The sequence below is a fragment of the Pyxicephalus adspersus genome, chromosome 2 (genome assembly GCF_032062135.1).
Source record: "Pyxicephalus adspersus chromosome 2, UCB_Pads_2.0, whole genome shotgun sequence".
Classification (NCBI taxonomy): domain Eukaryota; kingdom Metazoa; phylum Chordata; class Amphibia; order Anura; family Pyxicephalidae; genus Pyxicephalus; species Pyxicephalus adspersus.
The window spans coordinates 31,998,729-32,019,011 of NC_092859.1; the positions used below are offsets into that span (position 1 = coordinate 31,998,729).

The following is a 20,283-nucleotide window of genomic DNA, read 5'->3' on the forward strand; positions in this document are numbered from 1 at the left end:
TGGTAGGGACATTAGATTGTGAGCTAGTGACATGACTATAGACTTTGTACATTACTACGTAAGATGAAGGCGCTATATAAATACTGTGTCAGCAGTAAATACTGTAATCAGTCAGCAGTTGAGGGACCACTGTACACATGGCAAATTTTTACTAATATGTGACGTTTATTTGTAGCACAATAAGAGACAGATAAAATGTATACTTGATATTTTGAACACCCATAAAATATGAATCAGCCTATTCCTACACCACTTCCCTAACAGAATCAGAGCAAGAAATGTCTCCACTGCATTACAGAATTTCACCTTTTGATTCAGGTCTAAACCCGCATACTAAAGCAGCGGTGCCCAACTGGTGGTCTGTGAGAAAATTTTGGTGGTCAGGAGAAAGACCCCACTGGGGGGGAACCAGAGTCTCAGACCATGTCTTCCGTATGCATCGCAGGCTCAGGGCGGTGGGCAGCTTGTGGCTCAGACCTGTGATGGGAGAGTGGGCAAGTTCTGGCATCATGACGTCACTCTGGGGGGAAGTTTCTTCCCCTTTGAGTGACAGACGGCTCCCCGCGCTTGTGCGGAGAGTCCGGAGTCCTTGCATTTAGTGTTCCGTGACATCCAAAAAGTTGGCGACCATTGTACTAAATCATAGCTGTCCTAAATTTTGAAAAGGAACACCACAAACATGTAGTTCCCATAATGGACTCCTACTCTAGCCGTGCGGTACTGGTACAGTCTATTCCCTACTTTAGCACCTGACATCCTCAGATAAATGGCCACTTCACTGCCAACTATGGATATGCTATTAGCATCACAGAATGTGATAACAAAAGTGGCAGCTGGGCCCCGGTTAATCTAGGACTGGAATTTATCAAGACACCTGTAGTTAATCTGGGTCAGTTCACGTATTCTTTAACCTGATTTTATTTTTAGTTGTGTTACCTAATTCATGGCATCAAAGTTCATCAGCAAGAGATAAATTTAAGAACCTAATCCAGATATAAGGTATATTTTGTCTGTGCCTGGTCCTGAGAATTCTAAAGGAGGGGTCGCTGCAATAGAAGACTGTGAATACATGTGGCGTGCACATACATACATCTTCATCTTCCAATCCTGCAGCCTCCAGCAAAGCCTTCATCATGTCTAGGGTTGTCTAATATATTTGTCCCCCACCATTCATTGTGGTTCCTTCCTCCGACCCTCTTCTTCATTACAGAATTTAACAATGATGTAGGAGACAAAGGATGAAACTAAAATCAGTGGTATTGGTCTGTGCTATCCAAAATTACCTCTCAACCATGATCATGTTATAAGCTCCACTAAAATATCACAATTCATAACACAGAAAAAACTTGGCGTGTCATCAAAGTCTATGAAATCATTTAATCCCACTGACTCACCAATATTCTGGAGCGATATACAAAACCCACACATATAGCTCATAAACTATAAACCAAAAAAACATATTTGGGTTTTAGGAGTTTAGAATGTTGTGGAAAAAACAGCATATTTTAGTTTCAATGGATAAAATTAAAACATATACCAGTAACCTATATTATATACGGTATATACATGGATTCTGTAATGTAAAGTAAAGCAAACATCATTATAGTTTTAATGCGAGGATTCTAAGGGCCGTCCTAAAATCCAAAATGTTGGACAACAGAGGAGAGGACCAGCTTCCGGAGCAGAAAGCAATAAGGTAAGTATATCAACTTATCACTATAAAACAAGCAGTTGGGGTAGGTTCACACCAGCAGAATTTGGCAGTCCCAAAGCTAGAATAAGATTTTTTATGGCTTCCGTTCATCTTCATGGTTGGGGGCTGGTAGAGCAATGGATCTTCCAGTTGTAATGCATGTGTTTGAGTTTGGAGGGAGACCCACTGAAAAGGTATTTCTTTTTTTTAATTTACAGAGTTTATCTATAAATAACTGCATTTACAAAGTACACTTAAAGCCATATTCCAGGCAGTTATACAATACACAATCTTACTTAACTCTTTATTTATTGATGCATCTTCAAACCATACATTTTTCTAATGCAAGCAGTAAGAATTTCCTGCAATCACTAAATAGAAAATCTCAAGAAAAGCAACACATAACCAATAATGTGTGAGAGAGGAGAGCTCATCAGCCTCTACCTTCTGTTTTCACTGACCAATCACAGGCAGGGGGAGGGACAAGACCTGTAGGTGGTACTTAACAGCAGCAGGGAATAATCCGGTCTTCTATCCTGCCAGACAAGGCTGTGCTAGTAGAGCTGTGTGATTCTCAAAACCGAACAAAAGAACATGCAACTTCTTTGGCAGGTAAAGCAGCATTATGATTTCATCTGAATATTTAGCTTTTTTCCTGAAACTTACTGATTTGGGAGCTTTATTAGTTCTTTTATTGAATGCAGATCTGCATTAGTTTATTTGTTTGTATATATTAGAGGAGTTCAACTTTAAATGTAGCTGCGATAAGGTTTATGTCTTTGTGGAGCCTTGAAAAATTTTCCCACGGTAATTAGGAAGTAATGAGTGAAGAAAGTATGGCATGTTTCTGCAGATAATTCCTATTTAAGGGATAATTAAAAATAGATCATATCACTGATTAGCTGGCATCTTACAAGAACTTCACATAGGAAGATGGGAAGAATGTATGGCATTCTGTAGAATTTCGCATAGTGTGCCTGTAAAAGAACAGAGATTGTTTTTAATAGAGAGAAATGAAGGGAATCCAAAACTTGTCTATAGGCATTGAGTGATCATTTATGTGCTGCTGTCACGGCGAATTGCAGTGTTTAGATATAGAAAGACTGTATTGTCAATTAGATACTTTATATATAGCAGTCTGTACAGTCCTGAGTTCAGAAACTATAGAAAATCTTTTGCAAGGTTTATTTAAGGTTCAGAATATGCTTATTTTTTACTTACTGGTATGGTATATCTGATATTAGTTTTCAGCATACATGAAACCTAAAGCAGAACCCCAAGCTGGCCCTCATATATTTCTGTTGACTGGTCATATGATGCCCTTTGGACTTCTTTTCTTGCAGACTTTAATCCTGCAGCAGCACTGATCTAATGATAGCAAGGCAGTATTTAAAACTGTTAATTGTATGACTGGACTGTACCCTAATATTATTATTAAACAGGAGGATCTATATAGCGCGAACATATTACGCACCGCTGTACATTAAATAGGGGTTGCAAATGACAGACAGATACAGACAGTGACACAGTAGGAGGAGAGGACCCTGCCCCGAAGAGCTTTTAAACTTTTATCTAACCTGAAAATCAACAGATGAACACTAGGCACATAAATATTTAATTAGATATACTGTTTTCCCAATAGCATCAAATTATATAAGTACATATTGTGTGCACCAAGTGTTTTTGCAAACCCAAATGCTATCTTGTGAGTTCATCACGGCGTTCACATAGGCTGCTTAGAGAGAGGAGCTGTGCAAGGGACCCAGCAGGCCACCCACTACATTACAAAATTACAGGAGGGGGTGGACATAAGACCAGTCAAAAGGAGACAGCAGCGGTGACTGGTCTGTAATACAGGAAGATCCAGCCCAAAGACAAAGTTGTATCCCTGCACCGATCTTGTGGAAATACTCAAAGAACACAGAATAAAGTAAGAATACACATGATGATTGTATTTAGACAATATCTGCATCCTGGGGTTCATCCTCATTTAAAGCCTTGTTCCTGCCAAAATGTTTCATTTCATTCTGAATTGAGCGGGAAAATATCTTAGACCTCAAGTTTTTATTGCAATCTTTGTGCAGATTTATCCTCACTTCACAGAAGTATTACAGCTATATGCAGCCAGGAAAGACATTTGGGATTAGTAGTCTACCTGTTTATTTCAGCACAAGCCTCCTTTAAACTCTCAGAATAGTTGCTGCCAGTATATTACCATTCATTTAATAAAAATTGAGGTTTTGCACTTTATTATAACATATAAATCACTTTCGTCTAGATTCAGCGCGATCATTAAAATGCCTCTCTTAAATAGTTTGGTTATCAATCAATTACAGAGCCAACCTGGAGATTGTCCATTAATACTCTGGAAATTCACTCGTCATTCAGACTCCCTCGAGAGAGACCAATGTCACTTCCAGTTTTATATTTAACTCTGATGCATGTGCCACTAAAAATAATCCTGATTCTTCCAGGTCACTCTTGGAATACAGAGTAATATATTTTAAAGCCTGTGTTGTAGTAAAAATATAAAAATTGGACCTGAGCTAAAATGATAACATAAAACATTGTTAACAGTCTTTATGTCTTAGATAAATAAAAATAATAAAAGATAAAAACCTTTTCTTGAAGGAAATAATGATCGAGGCTTCTTACGGTATCGAAAGCTCACATCTAGTCTCATAAACTTTGCTGTAGGGGAATTCAGGCTGTCTGAGGCTATGTGCACAAATGGCTAGGCACTAAAAATATGGTTTTATATACTGGTAACATATTTCAGTCCCTCTGTTCTGATGGAATGCCTGACTACCATGACTGACTAGCTTTAACAATTCCTACTAGCATCACAGCCAGCCTCCTAGACACTCCTGTTGGACCAATACTATGATGGGCTGCTGTACTCCACATTTATTTTGAACTATTACCTAACAGTTTTTTATTCATGTATTAAACTGGAAGTTTTACTTATTATAACTTATCCTGAGTTTGCTATGATCTACTATATCCAGATTGTGTGTATATAATATATATTTATTATATTCAAGACTGCAGATATTGGCTCTTTTGTCCAGTGTGTGCCACTTGTATGCTTTTTTGACCACTTAACATTACAAGTTTTTAAATATATTTAAAAATGTATTTTTTATATATAAATTGTTAAGGCAAATGAAACATAAGTTTTAGTCTGGGTAAAAGACATATTAATCACATAAAATCTTTGCTAGATGTGACCCAAGCATCTAGGCTTCAATCACCTTTTGGCATTGTTTGGGTTAAAACAATGGAACTGAACAATGTGTACAGGAGTTCATTCCGTCCAGGTAATCCCAGCAGATACCAGGATACTCAGTATATCCCAACATCCCACAGGTGCATCTCAGTGTACTAAAAAAACAAGATTGTGAACAGGCAGGTAAGTATGTTTCATTGCAGAAGTCACATCGCCTGTCCCTTCTGCAATAACAATCCTGCCTGCTAGTAATTTTCCCCTTTAAGGCAGAATGGATATATTCAAACAGTAACATTTCACCATCATTTAATAAGCTATCCTGAAATATGTATAATGTCTGGATCCGTTATCACAAGGCTAAGCCTTGCCAATTCGCTCAGTAATGTGCAGGAATATATCCACTGACAGCTCTGGCCAGAAGGAAACCATTGATTAGACATGCTGTCAGCTGTTGGACGGCGGTGCCATCCACATGACGGAATGTCAGTACTGAATCTTGTACACTGGATTACATGATGCATCCAAATTTCTTAGGCAAACATCAGTCACCTGAATACTCAGCACATTTTGAATGACAGGGGATGGCAAAGAGGAGCAGAGGAAGGATGGTTTGGGGGGTGGGTTGTGTGTTTTTGCTGGCTTTTGACTGTCATGTGGTTTGGATAAACTTTTTTTCCCAACCACTAGCTTGATTTACAGAATATTGTAAAGTGAAGGGAAACCTTTAATTAATTTTACATGGTTGCATTATTATACTCCTGACATGTCCAAAGATACCTCAAATCAAAGTATAATCTTTTCAAAAACGTTCTTAAAAAAAGTTATAAGCTCCTGTCCAGTGACATTACCCAGACTGGGATGTCATCAGTCTAGTCAAGGCCTTATTTTTGTTTATCTCAGAAGGTTGAAATAATATCTATTGTGAATCTCCTTCTCCGAGTTTTGCTTTGTCTTCCTGTCACACCGTATATGGCTGTTTGAACACATTATACAGGCACAAGCAGCTGTTGTCACCATTACAAAACTTGTCCATAGAAATGCTATGCAGCCATCATTAGAGTTCATTTAGATAAGAAGTGAGTGCTAAAGGTGCGTACACACTTCCAATTTTTATCGTTCCAATCGAACGACGAACGATCGATTGGGCAAAAAATCGTTCGTAAAAAAGTAACCAACGACGCCGACGAACGAGGAAAGTCGCTGGAAACGAACGACCGGACCGACGGATCGGATTGGACGACGATCGTTGAACATCGTTCGTGTGTACGGTCGTTCGTTGATCGTCCATGTTCAGAGCATGCGTGATGAACGAACGTCCGTTCACTTTCCTGTCGTGCACATAGTTCCTCTATCGCTCAAACGATCGTATCTATTGTGTGTACAATATCTACGAACGATCGTGTCGTTAACTCTATGTGCAGGATCGGTGCTATACGATCGTTCATATATATCGTGCAGGAACGTTCGTCGTTCGTTTTCCAACGATAATAATTGGAAGTGTGTATGTAGCTTAAGAGGCCACAAGTGTTCAGTAGCAGTAGAAAGGAGGATATATGCAAGAGAGGATAACAATTAGGTGAACACAAGGAAAAGTACACAGTGATGTTTGCAAATTAAATATCATTCAGTTGTGATGTAAATCCAGCTTAGGCCCCTTTCAGACTTGTGGTTGGAAACTGTGGGGTAAGCCGCTCCCTGGCACATAGCAAACACACGCAGGTTGCCCCACATGTTGACATGTTTGCATGTATTGCTGTTGCATTTGCAGCATTTTTCCTTCCATAGGAAAACTGTATGCATATATGTGCACAAAGTGGTCCCCAACCACTATAATTCAGTGTAATGGGAGCACAGTTGACTGCAGTTTAATGCATGTCAGAAATGGGCCTTTCCTGCAACATGGCAGTCAATCCAGTGACGCTCTAACTGGCAGTGGGTGCCACTACTTGTTAAAATAGTGTATGTGGGTCTCAGCTCAGGGTGACAACCCTATTCTGCTAAGAGTTAAACTGATTGAAATTTGCCCCCCTAAAGAAGGAAACACATTTACAGGCATTTACTGGCAAGTTACTCAACAGTTACTCAACTAGTTGCTCCAACAACCAAAGTAAGCCAAAAAATAGCCTAATGTTGTCATGTGTCATGTCTTTTTTTATGAAAACCTAATTTTACCATTTCCTAATAATTGAAAAAAAAATGAGCAGTCGGCAGTAGCGTATGAGACTACACAAACAACGTAAATGACGCAAAACCAAATGTGTTCATTAACTGTCTCCAGGAAATTACTGGCAAGAAATAATCACAATCCTTCTATTTTTTTTTGTAGTGATATTTGAAAAATACACACTGGAGGTTATTAACGTCATCTTAATGCTGAAATCCATTTTAATGAAATTCCTGCATATGTTTAGCTTACCTCTGACCCAAGAACAAATGCCTGGCACCAAATACTAGGAGACACAGCGCAGGCTGCTGACAGGGCACATCACCCGCCCAGCTGTGGAATTAAAGTATGAAGATGATATTTTCATTGTGAAAACACAAACAAACAATGTAGCAAAAAATCTGTAATGCAAGACAGACCTTCCACTTCTTCTCAACAATAAAGACTTTGGATACAGTGATCCTGCTATGTAGGGGATTATATAAAGTTCACCATCAGCCACACAACTGGGCCCTAGGCTTCGCTCACACTACAACAGATGTGCATTGCAGTTTTGTAATACTACAACACATAGCCACCTGCATTGTTATCCATTGTAACGCTGACTCCATTCATGAATGGGGTAATGCAGGAAAACAGACAGAACTGAATACAACTGTGTTAAAGCAATATACTGCATCACACAGATCCTGATTTAATAAAGCTCTACAAGACTGGAGAAGATAGACTATCATGGGAGAACCTGGGTGATCCTGCAAACTTGTAATGTAGTTCATAAATATAATTTAGTATTAGTTTAAAAATGTTTTCTGTCCTGGACCAGAGCTATTCCAGGTTTTCTGGATCACCCAGGTTCTCCCACGATACTCTAGTTTTTAATCAGGCCCAATGTGAGAACACCAGACACTGCTTTCTAAACAAATTCTGATGTTTTTATGTATCAGACACAATCTGAGGTCCAGCTCATTGAAGTGCACAACACATGGTGTGAACAAAGCCTTAAAGGGATGCTTAGATATACTATGCAGAAATAGAGGTAGAGCTAGAAAGACTGATAAACAGACAGAAAGAATAGATAGATAATAATAGTAATATCTTTTCCAATGTCCTGATAACTAATGGCCATTTTAGGACTAATACATGACACCCGGATTGGACATAGGGAGGTGAGGGATCAATTCTGCACAGGGCCCACTGTTGGCCACATTAGCCACTGTATGACACATTTATAATTAGTAAAACTTTTGTCCTATTTTGTTCTTTTGTCAAACCTAGGTTGCAGTGGATCCTATATCCCAGGGTTTCCATCTCCAGTCCATAAGGACCAGGATCTGCACGCATTTTTAGTATTTCTTTAACAGACGGCAATGAGGTCTGGTTTATAAAGACTCAGAAAATAACTCTGTATATATTAGTCTGCTGGCCTGAGTGTGGCCCTAGGGAACTGGAATTGGAGCCACTTATACTACAATTTGAAGAAATGTTTCATAAAAACATTGTTCTATAAGAGTTGTGAAGCTGCCATTCTCCCATTAATATACAGCTCCTGTGCACAAGCCGGGATTTCATATTCAGCCCTTTCCGCTGTGTCCTGTTCAGTACATGTGACTTTATTTCCTGTGACATTCACTGTTATTTTGCCACTGTCTCCCGGAGCCTCTCCAGGGGAAAAAAATCTGCCAGATGGAGAGATAACAGACTGCATGTGGCATCAACTTCCTAGTGCCAGAACAACACTTTGTATAAAACACAGGGGCCTATTAATATGATGAGAGAATACGGGGGACAAGACTACATTTATTCCTCATAGTGTCCAGTTAGCTTCTATCGTTTGTTCTTCTTAGCATTATCTCTTTTCTGTTTTCTTTTCTGGATATTGGATTGGCAGTTCCTGGAACAATACGGAGGGCTCATGCTTAGAGACCAACTCCTGGCAACAATTTGTTTTTGATAGGGTCCGAACTATTCCTCCAATCTTCTTCCAGTCTATCTTTTCAATAGACTTGGGAAGAAACAAAATCACAATTTCTAATACAGTGGCAAAAAGTAGAACCTCAGCGAGGTTTTTATGTCTTTCCATTTTGATGAGCCCAGGCCCTCCATTTCTGGTGTTGGTGTCATTGTCAGCATACCCATGCTATGGGCATCAGTACATATAAGATCACACATCAGTACGTATAAGATCACCCAGAAGTGGCAAAACCATGGTCAGCAACAGAAAGCAAAATCAGCAGTGGGGTTGGTTAATATTTAAGAAGATAATCCTGTGGGACAGATTTCCCATTAAAGAAAGATTTTTTATTGCTATACATATAGAAGTAATGACAAACTTGCATAAAAGATCAGTTTAAAAATATGATATCAGTAAAAAAAATCAATTGATCAAAAAAGTATCGCCCCCTTTAAGTTTAAAAAATAAATAGTATCCCAGAAAGGCATACGTGGTCGATATTGTCGTAATAGCTATTTTTCATCAATAAACATGGAACAATTGTGTAGTCGGCTTGTTTTGCAATCTGCCCAAAAGCATTTTCTACATGAATCCAGTGTTGGTAAATGTGAGTCACTCTGTTTTGTGACGTCCATATTCCATTAAATAAAGGCTTAAAGCAGTCCACTTACACTCTCGAGGCCATCTCCCTAAATCACCTTCTCTGAGTAAATGTACTTAAAAGGAATATAATTAGGATTATACCTACCTTACCCCCATCTGCCAACCATAGTGCCTAGGTGGGGATAATGTCACTGGCAGGTCTCCAGTTTCTCATCCCCTGTCTAATGGAAACCCCGCAAAAAATCCATGTGGGTAGTAGATTTGTGCCTACAATTATTCCTCTGATATAAATAGATGAGCCTGGCATATTGGTTGCTCTGACTCATTTACACCTAACACGTAACTCCTAGACTTGCTTGTTTAGTTATTAGAAACTTAAAGAGAGGACAGAAAAACTAACCAATGTGCCTGGCCCAGAGCATATTTGCAGCATCTGAAGTATGACTTTAGGAAGAGGTCAGCTATGGGAGCATATGGACATAATTATTTTTTATATATATTTGCTAGCCTGACTTCACTGTATCAACAGTTATACGTAACTAAACTTTCCAGAAATTATATTTTCAAAGTTTACATTACAATTACCGGTAAAGGGCTATTAGTATTTGTTGGATGTGTACGTGATGCTGTCCAATCACCACCTCTGGAACTGGCAAGAAATTCCCAATATAAATGGGCTGTAGTTGGCCTCTAATTTGTATCCTTTTATTTGGGTATCAGAAATTTGAGACTGGAATCTTTCTAAGCATTGCAGAGCATCCCAAAGTAAGAGGTAAACATGAACAACAAAAAGTTACATTTAAATAAAGGACACCTTGTGTTGGGGTTACAGTAGGGGTTAGTGTTTGGTTTACAAGGAAAGTGAGGTTTAGAGTTATAGGTAGGCAGATTTTGCTGGGGTTTCAGGAAGGGTTGCTAGTTATGTTGGAACTAAAGTATGGTTAGTTTTATAGTTACTAAGGGGTGTTAATGTTGGGGTTACAATTGTCATTTGTCATAGTTAAGTTAACAAGAATGATTAGTCAGACGGTCACTGTTAGGGTTACAGGAAAGGATTGCAGAAAAGGTAAGAATTACTGGGAAAGTGTTACATAAAGAACTAGTGCTGGGATACAGGAAAAGAAAGTATTAGGGTTACAGAAAGGGTAAGTGTTAGGGTTATGGGAAGCCTTACCATGAAATATAATGGTAAAGTTTTAAGGAGGGTTCATGTTAGTGTAAAGTTTTGTACAGGGGAAGTTAGGGTGAGGGTCACTGTGTTACAAGGATAGTGTTACTTTTGGTGTTACAGCAATGAAAAGTGTTAGGTTTACAGGGAGGATTAGTGTTGGGTTTCCAGGGAGAGTTAGTGCGAAAGTTGGGAGTTACAGTGAAGGCTCATGCCAGTGTCAAGGTTACATAATGAGTTTACTAGTGTTAAGGTAAAGGTTAGTATTAAGGGCAAAGTGTTACTATTGTGCATTGCAAAAAAAATAATCCTGAATCGCATAGTGCTTTAAACTGACATGTATATCTCTTGATTTAACCCTCTCCAACTTCCACCATAAACTTTAGATTTAATAATTGTTTGGCCATTGCTCAATGTTTACACTTGTTTTCTTATTGGAGAAATGGTTTGGAAAGGGATACTGTCCTATGACGATGACCATAGTCCTCTCTTTACTGTACTTTTCTAACTAAGAAATGGCGTTTTTTGTTCAGCTAGCTTTTCATCTGGAATGCAGATGCTCTTCTGTCTTTAACAAAGTTAGTTTGATTTTGTGGTTTTCAGATGGTTTAGTTACTTAACACTGAAACTGCAGCAAATCCAGATTGTGCAGCATTAGGTTTCCTTCTTATGTGAAGCCATAATGCAGCTCAAATAAGATACAACTAAATAACTCCCTTTAAAATGAAGATTAAAAAAGAAATGGATTGAACGATTGAACAAACATCTACAGAAAACATTACTATTTAGTTCTGCTAAGTGGGATTTCAGGCTTAAAGGAAACCTATGCAAAAATACATTTGAAGGCTGCCTTTGATAATCTCCTTCTGAAAATGCTTGTAGCCTGCTGTCTCTAACATCAGTTCTCTAATTCTTTAACTGGAAGTCAGAACGGATCTGTACACTAGTTCCAGGTCATGGGCTCGGAAAGCATTAAAGATATTGGAGCGGTATAAGATCCATTCAGGGCAAGTAGCCACAGCTAACAAATTTGCCCCAGTGCAAGTTAATAGTTACATTAGATAGGACATTAAAAAGTATCTACCTATGATTTTGAAGAAGGTTTTTAAATCTCTGATAGATACATCCTATTGTTGTCTGAATTCCCTATTTAAAATGTATGGCACAGCACACGCCAATGTTAGTGCATCCATTATTGCAGGTTATAAAAATAGGAAATAAAAAGGTCCTCCTTGATTTGTGAACATCCCTTTGGGCATATTCAACTACTTTCTTATCAATTTAGCAGCAGTTTAGCTTTGGGATAGTTTTTTAGCACTTGTGAGAACAATTATTCTTCAAATTACTTTGCTAAGCTCCTTTTACATTGTAAAAAACAGCTGGAAAGTATTTTACAATGTTTTCGAAACATAATTTATGTTCTTTTAGCAGTAGCAGGAGTTATGCCTGGAAGCCCCTACATCTTCAGCAGTTTTGTAGTATAAGTTATTAGAGGACCAACACATTTCAATTTGTTTATTGGCCCCACACACAATATATCAGTTTGTGTCTTCTGATTTATTATACAACAACAGCATCAAGTTGTTAAATTTTTAAAACTAAACTATGTTTTTATTTGCATTACATAGCCTGCTATGATTGTTCTTTACTAAGGCGGCATCTGCCTTCAGACATGTCTCTTATAAGCCCTTGGGAAATGAAGAATGTGGTTCTGCACAAATTATTGTTTAGGGAAGCTGGGCACAAGGTCCATTTACCTGGATGAAGAATATTTTTTGGTCCTGTGCTATGAAAGCTATTTTCTATTTTTATTTGTTTCTGTACTCCTCACATTATATATCAGCACCTTGAAACTGTAGCTACCACGTTCCTTTCTGTGCAAAAAAAACTGCTATCTAAGGCTATCTGACCCTGGAGATGGTGTAGACATGATTGCTGTTGCCACAATATACTATATATATTGTATTTTATTTTATTTTTCAATTTATTTTATTAAGATAATTTTAATAGTATAATAAATAATAAATAGTATAAAAAAGAAAAAGGGAATCATAACAAAAACAATAAACTTTTATACAAGGTTAATAAAATGTAGAGAAAAAAATATTCACGTGATTTCAAAAGCAATGAAAAATGTGGCGGCAAGGAGAGAGAAGACAGCAATAGAAAAAAGAAGGGATAGAAGGCAAAATAAACCAGCCCAGCAGCCCATAAAGCTTGTACTGTAAGTTAAAATGTAGAGATGCTCTCAAGAAGAACAGGTGGGTGACAGTAGCGAACCAAGGTTCTCAAACTTGTCAAAATTTAGCATGTTGATCCAGGAGAATACTGCTCAGTTTAGGATTTGTGCAAAACCAGTAAATTTATCTCAATACATTGCTAAAGTTAACAAATTGTTTCTGCCACTAATGGGCAATAGTCGGCTTGGAAATAAGCAGTATGTTAGTAGCTAATTTAAATTGGAGTTTCATTAGGAAATGAGGTCGGAAGTGAAGTAAGTCCGGCCAAAGATCCTATGGGATATGGATCTGAAAAAATATTCATCAAAATAGTTAGGAGAATGAGATGGATGATACTGAGCCAATCTAGAGGGAATTATGTACTAATATATGAATATCCTGAAAGATTCTTGCATTTAGATATCAATTAAACAAGACATCCTGACCACGTTTTACACCATTCCTCATTCAATCTGACTCCCTCCAATGCTCTCCCCCATCTACAATATTCCTGTATTTTACCATTACTAGGGTAATTGAGCCAGGAATAAAGCACAGAAATGAGTTGGGGAGCTAAGGAGATATGTAAGCAGATGTGTTTAAATACAGTAAACTTGAGGGTTACATTTCTGGGTCTTGTATAATCCAATGCATAAGATCAACGTATCTAAAAAAAATTCTGTATTAGGCGCCTGGAATTTTTACGCTTCCCATGGAAGTTGCCCAGTTGTAGATTGTATGTTTATCCAGAAAATAAGAACAGTTATTTCTGTTTATTTATACCAAAACTGTTCTCAAATTTGGTCCTTTCACCATGTAAAGATTACAAGGGAAACTAAACCTGGGAAAAATGAAGGATATTTCAAAATGGGCAAAAAGGCAATGGGCATTTGAACCTTATATTACAAGTTTTATTTTTATTTAAAAGCATATTATTTATATTTAGAGATACTAATGGTGTTGCATGGTTTCTTTCCAGGTGATTCTCTAGTGGACAGATGAGAACAAAAGGATGACTAGCTGGGCCAACCGCTTTCTCAACGGTCTTATCTTGCTGCTCCTGGTAATGTCTTCAAAAGGTAAATCCAATTTTGTTATATGGGATCAAAGTTTCTTTTAAAATAACTGAAAGATTTTCATTACACCAATACCAACCATGAATTAAGGTGCAGGTCCAGTCTCAGGTAGCAACTGAGTAACCAACGAATCGCACCTAGGGCAGTGTTTCTCAACCTTTAAAACATATAAAACTTTCAGGTCTTGGGGAACCTGTGCTATATTTACTATATTCACAGCTCACAGTAAAATAGTGTGGTAGTCACTAGGAAGAATGCCTCTTACATTGCTGGCTAGTGGGAAGAATGACACCCTTACTAATAACCAAATCATCATTGGTGTCATCTAAGCTGAGAGGCACAAATTGCTCATTACTCAAGGAACTCCTTGCAACCTCTGGAAGAACCCACGAGAACCTGATTGGGAAACACTGCATGTAGGCCCCCAGCAGCTAACACACCGGCTCAGGGGCAACATGCAGGTATCCCACCAATCCCACCAGCCCTCACTACAACCCAGTGTTCAAAAACCCCACTATCATGGACCCCCTAACACCGCCTTGCTGCCATGACAAAACAATACCAATCCTAAACTAAAATACAGGGAGGGTGGGCAACTTTCAACTCTTTTCCACCAAAATTTTTGACCTCTGCCCCCCCACTTCTGCATTATATACCACTGTCCTCTGACCCCTCCTAATTGCTTACTCCACCAACCTTCCCATATTGCTAAACCAATCAAATACCTTAACCCATTCTCTCCTGACACCCCCCCTCCCCCTATTATGTGTCCCTCCCGCCTATTTTCTTTTGTTCTCTGCTCTGGGCCATCATACTGCCAGGGAAGTTAAACATTGTGATTTTTAGCTGCATAGATGCGCTTCCAAACATAGAAATATACGTATTTGTTATAAAACTGACAAATCTCTAAAATTTAAAAAAAACCATCCTGCAAGGAAACGGAAGGCATATATACATAAATAGTTAAAAAATCACATCTCATGTTCTTTGGATCTCTATAGAATTAGAAAAAGGTACAGACTTTTTGCAACACTGTTTTCTGTGTTGTCCAGTGGTTTATATGATGTGAATATATAAAACAAACCCAATGAATTTATAAGGAGAAGGTGAAAAGGAGTGTATGCTATGTGTCATTGTCTGCTCCCTAACACAACTGGGCCATGAAGAACATATTACCATTGTAGGAAAAACATCCTTTTGCTGTGTCTTTCTGCAAAGCGGGGGCCTAACTGACAACATAATGATAACATGTCAGTTCCTACTTTAAGCCTCTTGTGTCAACTGGTCCGTTTTGCTGCTAAAGATTAACCTTCACTTTCAAAGTTGTCGCATCCCATTACACTTGACATATGGATGTCTCATGTACAAACCCTTGTAGAGGGAAATGTATGTCATGGTCTAACTCAATTATATTTTTTTACAGTAAACCATAGTGAGCTTCTATCAAACACAGATTTTAGATGTCACTTTCACATTTATACTTACTTGCTATTCCATGTTTTAATAACTGTATGTCCTAAATGATTTAAAGACGTACCCTCTAGTGATCAGATGTATATCACCGGAAGTAATTCACAAATAACAATGCAGCAAAATCATAGTCATTTTTAATTTAGAATTCAGAAATAGCATGGAGTTGAATAGTGCTTGCAAATTTGTGTTATCTTTTTTACTATCCATATTATACATATGTAATTTGCCTAGTCTGTATTTCAGCATTGATGGGAGGTGATGAGGGGGTGCTACCATCTGAAGGAATTGATGTTACTTGTGTGTTATAAAATGACAAGAAATGAGAAGAGAGAATACAGGACCAGGAGAAGTCCAATGTTCTGTGTCGTGCTTATGCTAATGTGGGATAATGACATACTAAATTATAAACTACATTTCCAGCATTTTGCCTATATACAGATTCATACTATCTCTTCCTCTCCCAAATTATTCCTGATCACAAATACTTAACCCAGAAAGAGGGGAAAAAAGGGTACAATACTTTATATAAGAGTAGCTGGTAAAATAGCCTGCTAAATCAACAGGAATGCCTCAGATTGGAAATTTGGCTCAAGTAGCAGTAGGCCATTCCTACAAAAGTGCAATTTGATAAAAAAAAAAAAATACACCACACGATGAAACTGAAGTATGTTTTTGTGCTTCAGCTTGGCAAAAATATTGTTTTTCCAGTGAGGTTGATTTTGCAGATTTCACCTACTCATCTGTATCTCTGAACTCTGGACCTCTGGACTCTGGAAGTTTGCAGAGCTGAAACAAAAGGTCATAAAGAGTCCCTGCACAACAGTTAGGTGACCTTCTGGATCAGTCACAAAACACATGATTTTGCAAAAGTACAAACATGCATTATTTTCATCATGCAGGTTTTGATGAAAAAAAAAATAGTTTTGCTCTAAAGAAAAGCTGTAAAGACACAAAATGACAAGTTTATAAACTTAAAAGAGGTCTTATATTGTGAAAGCTGTACCCAAAAAAGCCAGGCAGAGCAAAGGACAGCAGGGGGTACTCTGCAGCTGATCTGATCTCTGTTACTGACTTTTAATGCCTGGCTCGGGTATCTCTTTGGTGGCAGTGCTTGGCTTCCTTATGTCAATACTATGTGATGACTCCAATCCTCTTTAGTTAGGAAAACAGGGAGCAAGATAGCAATGACATTACACACTACTAATATGTGAAACATCTGTTTTTCAACCTTTTTAGCACAAGGAACCCCTTGAAATACCTTTCAGGTCTTCAGAGGAACCCTGGTATAATTACTATAGCCACAACAGTGTTTCACAATCTTTATAACATAGGGGAACACTTGAAAAAAAATTTCAGGTCTTGGGGAACCTCTGCTATAACTACTATATCCTCAACTCACAGTACATTAGTGTGGTAGTCAGTAGAAAGAATGCCTCTTACATTGTTGGCCATTGGGAATAATGTCATCCTTGCAGATAGTCAAAATAATGGTATCTATGAAACTGACCTGGGGGTTACAAACTGCTCATTGCTGAAGGAAACGCTAGCAACCTCAGGAGGAATCCTGGTTGGGAAAAACTGATCTGGAGACTAATGGCCATAAGCAGCAGTTCTTTAGACGATCTCACTTTGCACATATACATCTCAGAGGCTCAAGGTATGGGGTGCCTAGGTACAGAAAGTGCATCACTATTTCTCAGGAGGCATTCAAGACAAATTACTTTTTTTAGGAAACCACAAGGTAAAATTTACAATTTAAAAAAAAAAACTCCATTTGTTTAGGCCCACTTTAAAATACTGAGCGCAAACCATTATGGTTTTCTTTTCACCACTTTTTTATGATCGTACCATCACAAATATTAACTTTCAGCACACATAATTAGAATTGTCTTTGGCATGCTAATCAGGACAGCCCAGGATAGCTGATTTTTTTCCCCCTTCAAAACCAAAAGCCTTGTGAAAGAGCCAATTTTTACATTTTCCTTCTAAGGAAATAAGACAAAGGAACATCATTACACGAGCATTATTGGAACATACTGGCTTTGTTGCTGAAAATACCCTGACAAGCCTTTTTTTTCATGTCTTCCGCCTTGCCTCGTCCAAATGGGAAATGCATGAAACAGACCAGACATCGGTGGTTGAATTAATTCTGGCGAAGAGAAAGAAGAGGCATTTTAATTTTAATTATGATTCAGTCAATGAAATGGTTCACACCAGAGAAAAAAGGACTTTTTTCTTCTCTATGACTTAATATTACACTATGCTACATACAGCTGGGCTTGCTTTTTTTCCTAGACACTCCAGCAATGGATGCTTTTATTTTAGTAGTAAGGTTACCTCTTTTTCTTGCCGTGTCTCAGAGATTGCTTTGTTTGATGGATGTGATACAACATGACTTCATACCACATTAACTTCCAATGTTTTATTCAGCATAGGACTATTTCAGACTTTTCGATGAGCTAGGAATTCTGAAAATAACATTCTGACCTACAGCATTACTGAATGATCATATAGCTCATCAAAAAGTTTTCTTTTTTTATAAATGAAAAATTGCCGCTTTTGTCAAGTCATTGAAGTTTTTAAAGGACAGTCATTAAACAAAACACTTTTTAGACAGCATTGGAAATAAATTATAGAGCTGATGCATATAAGATTTTCCCAAGTCCAGCAGTCAGTGATTTTTTTTTATTTACTGACCTGAAATGGAGTCTGTTAGATTAATAGGAAGCCATGAGCTGTCAATGGCATAAGGGTCATAATCCCCGGGCATTGTATTTTTTTATATTTGATTTGTGTTTAGAAAGCACCTCGATCCCAGGTCATAGAACTCCAATTGACTTTGATTAAGCAGTGTACATGGAGATTCAGAGGCTGCATTTGACCTGCTTTATGTTGTGTTTAATTTTTTTACCATGTTATATTGAGATTTTATACTTTTTAAACTGAAATTAAAGCAAGTCAAAAGCAGCCTTTTCTTGTTAAATTCTGTTTGCTATTTAAACATGTGCATATGATGTGCAAATGCAGCATTTGCAAAGAATGCCCTTTGACATTTACCCTAAGACAGCTGAGGAGTTTAAAGAGGACCTTCCAAAATTCAGTGATAAGACATTAATGCAATGGATTGATTTTCATTGATTCCTACCCGAAGGAGATTGACTTCATATCCAGCAATGGAGTGGGGTAAGTATAATTCAGCAGAAGAAGCATTTTAAATCCAATATGATTGGGTTGATTAAGAAGGTGAGCATAATGTGTGAACAGACCTTCCATGTTTCTTAAAAATCTGTATTAAGTTGTATACATTTAAAAAGTATCAGTATGGCTATACAACAGCTATATTGCTCCTCAAAAAAAGACTTATTTATATAATAATTACATATAAAGTTATATATAAAGAACAGCAACTCACTGGCTAGAGATACCATAAGGGATAGTATTTACATTCAGTTTTCACATTCCTACTATGGGCCTGATTTAATAAAGCTCCCCAAGACTGGAAAGCATACACTTTTATCAATGAAGTTGGGTGATCCATTAAACCCGGAATGGATCTGGTTGGAGATTAAAAACATTTGCTAACAAATAACAATTAACTTTAATGAAATCCATTCTAGGTTTGCTGGATCACCCAGCTTCACTATGGAAAGTGTATATTCTCAATCAGTCCCTATATGTGTATGGTGTTTTAGGTGATTCAATTTTATCCCTGTGCCCAAAAAAATACTTTCTGTTTTTTCCTAAACTTTTTATGGTATGGAGCAAGCCATGATTGTCATACAGGCTGGACTTCAAAATTATCTGTCATTGTTTATCTCAATTACATTGTTCATTCCTAATTAGTAGATTGATGGTACTAGTAGTTTACAAAAGAGGAATAATATTGTTCTTTAAGCTTACTGTACTGGAAGTACAGCCACCACTTCTAAGGACGGGTAAATGACAATATTACATAATACAATTATGATTTAGATAGTATAGGTTGAGAACTTATATTTTAGTTTTTGTCAGATGTTTAGGATTTCAGTTCCCTCTTGGTCACTTTACTGGTGAGATCTCTGCACCTCCAGCATCTGCCACTTGTGGCCAATATAAAGGGTGGAGACTACAACAGGGGATGGATGCTGGCACACTCAAACATGGGCAATAACACCACGAAATCCCAAATAGACAAGAAATATAGCAGATATATTTAACTTTTGAAGCAACAAAGCCATCTAACTAAGCCAGGTTGAACCTACCCTAACATTTCCACAGCTTTTGCAAATTGGATAGGCCATATATTTAATAAACACTACCTAAATCACACATTGGCCACTGCTACTGTGTACATCTTTCTAGATGCATCTAAGTGTGTCTTTTATTACAATCTTTTATATTTGTATGGTCTGTGACCAATATGCTACTGGTAGTCGATCTACTGATGTGACCGCATCAAACATTCACAGACAGGATGTGTGAGCTGGAGCTGAAACCCAGGCCAGATATCTCCTGTAGATGTTTGCCAGTATTATAGACACATGCTCACCGGCTGTGGAATCAGGATGAACTTTTGGGTCATTTTGCAGATGATCTCTGCAGAACACAGTGTAAAGTTTATAGTTCTCTCTCTGCACTGGGCATGTTATTGGTACTGAGTGATATTTGCCAGTTGTGCCAGCTGTGCAGTATGGTAAAAGAATCATTACATTATAAGTCCCAACAAGT

At 37.8% G+C, this 20,283-nt stretch overlaps 1 protein-coding gene and 1 long non-coding RNA gene across 6 annotated transcripts in view; one reads left to right on the top strand and one right to left on the bottom strand.

Moving 5' to 3' along the window:
- The window catches only part of SHISAL1 (shisa like 1), an 88,161-nt gene that overhangs the window by 46,957 nt on the left and 20,921 nt on the right, over positions 1-20,283 (top strand). For 3 of the 5 annotated variants that reach the window (XM_072400287.1, XM_072400286.1, XM_072400291.1), the window contains one exon: positions 14,007-14,106. In XM_072400287.1, coding sequence (XP_072256388.1) covers positions 14,040-14,106 — 67 coding nt within the window. In that variant the 5' untranslated portion in view covers positions 14,007-14,039. Of the gene's footprint in view, positions 1-3,538; positions 3,624-8,359; positions 8,459-14,006; positions 14,107-20,283 lie in introns of those variants that run through there. The other 2 variants (XM_072400288.1, XM_072400289.1) reach the window with 2 other exon arrangements.
- On the bottom strand, positions 1,985-4,458 carry LOC140323327 (uncharacterized). Its single transcript, XR_011919350.1, has 2 exons — positions 4,313-4,458; positions 1,985-2,670 (listed from the first exon to the last, which is right to left on the bottom strand). It is a non-coding gene; the product is annotated as an uncharacterized lncRNA (long non-coding RNA).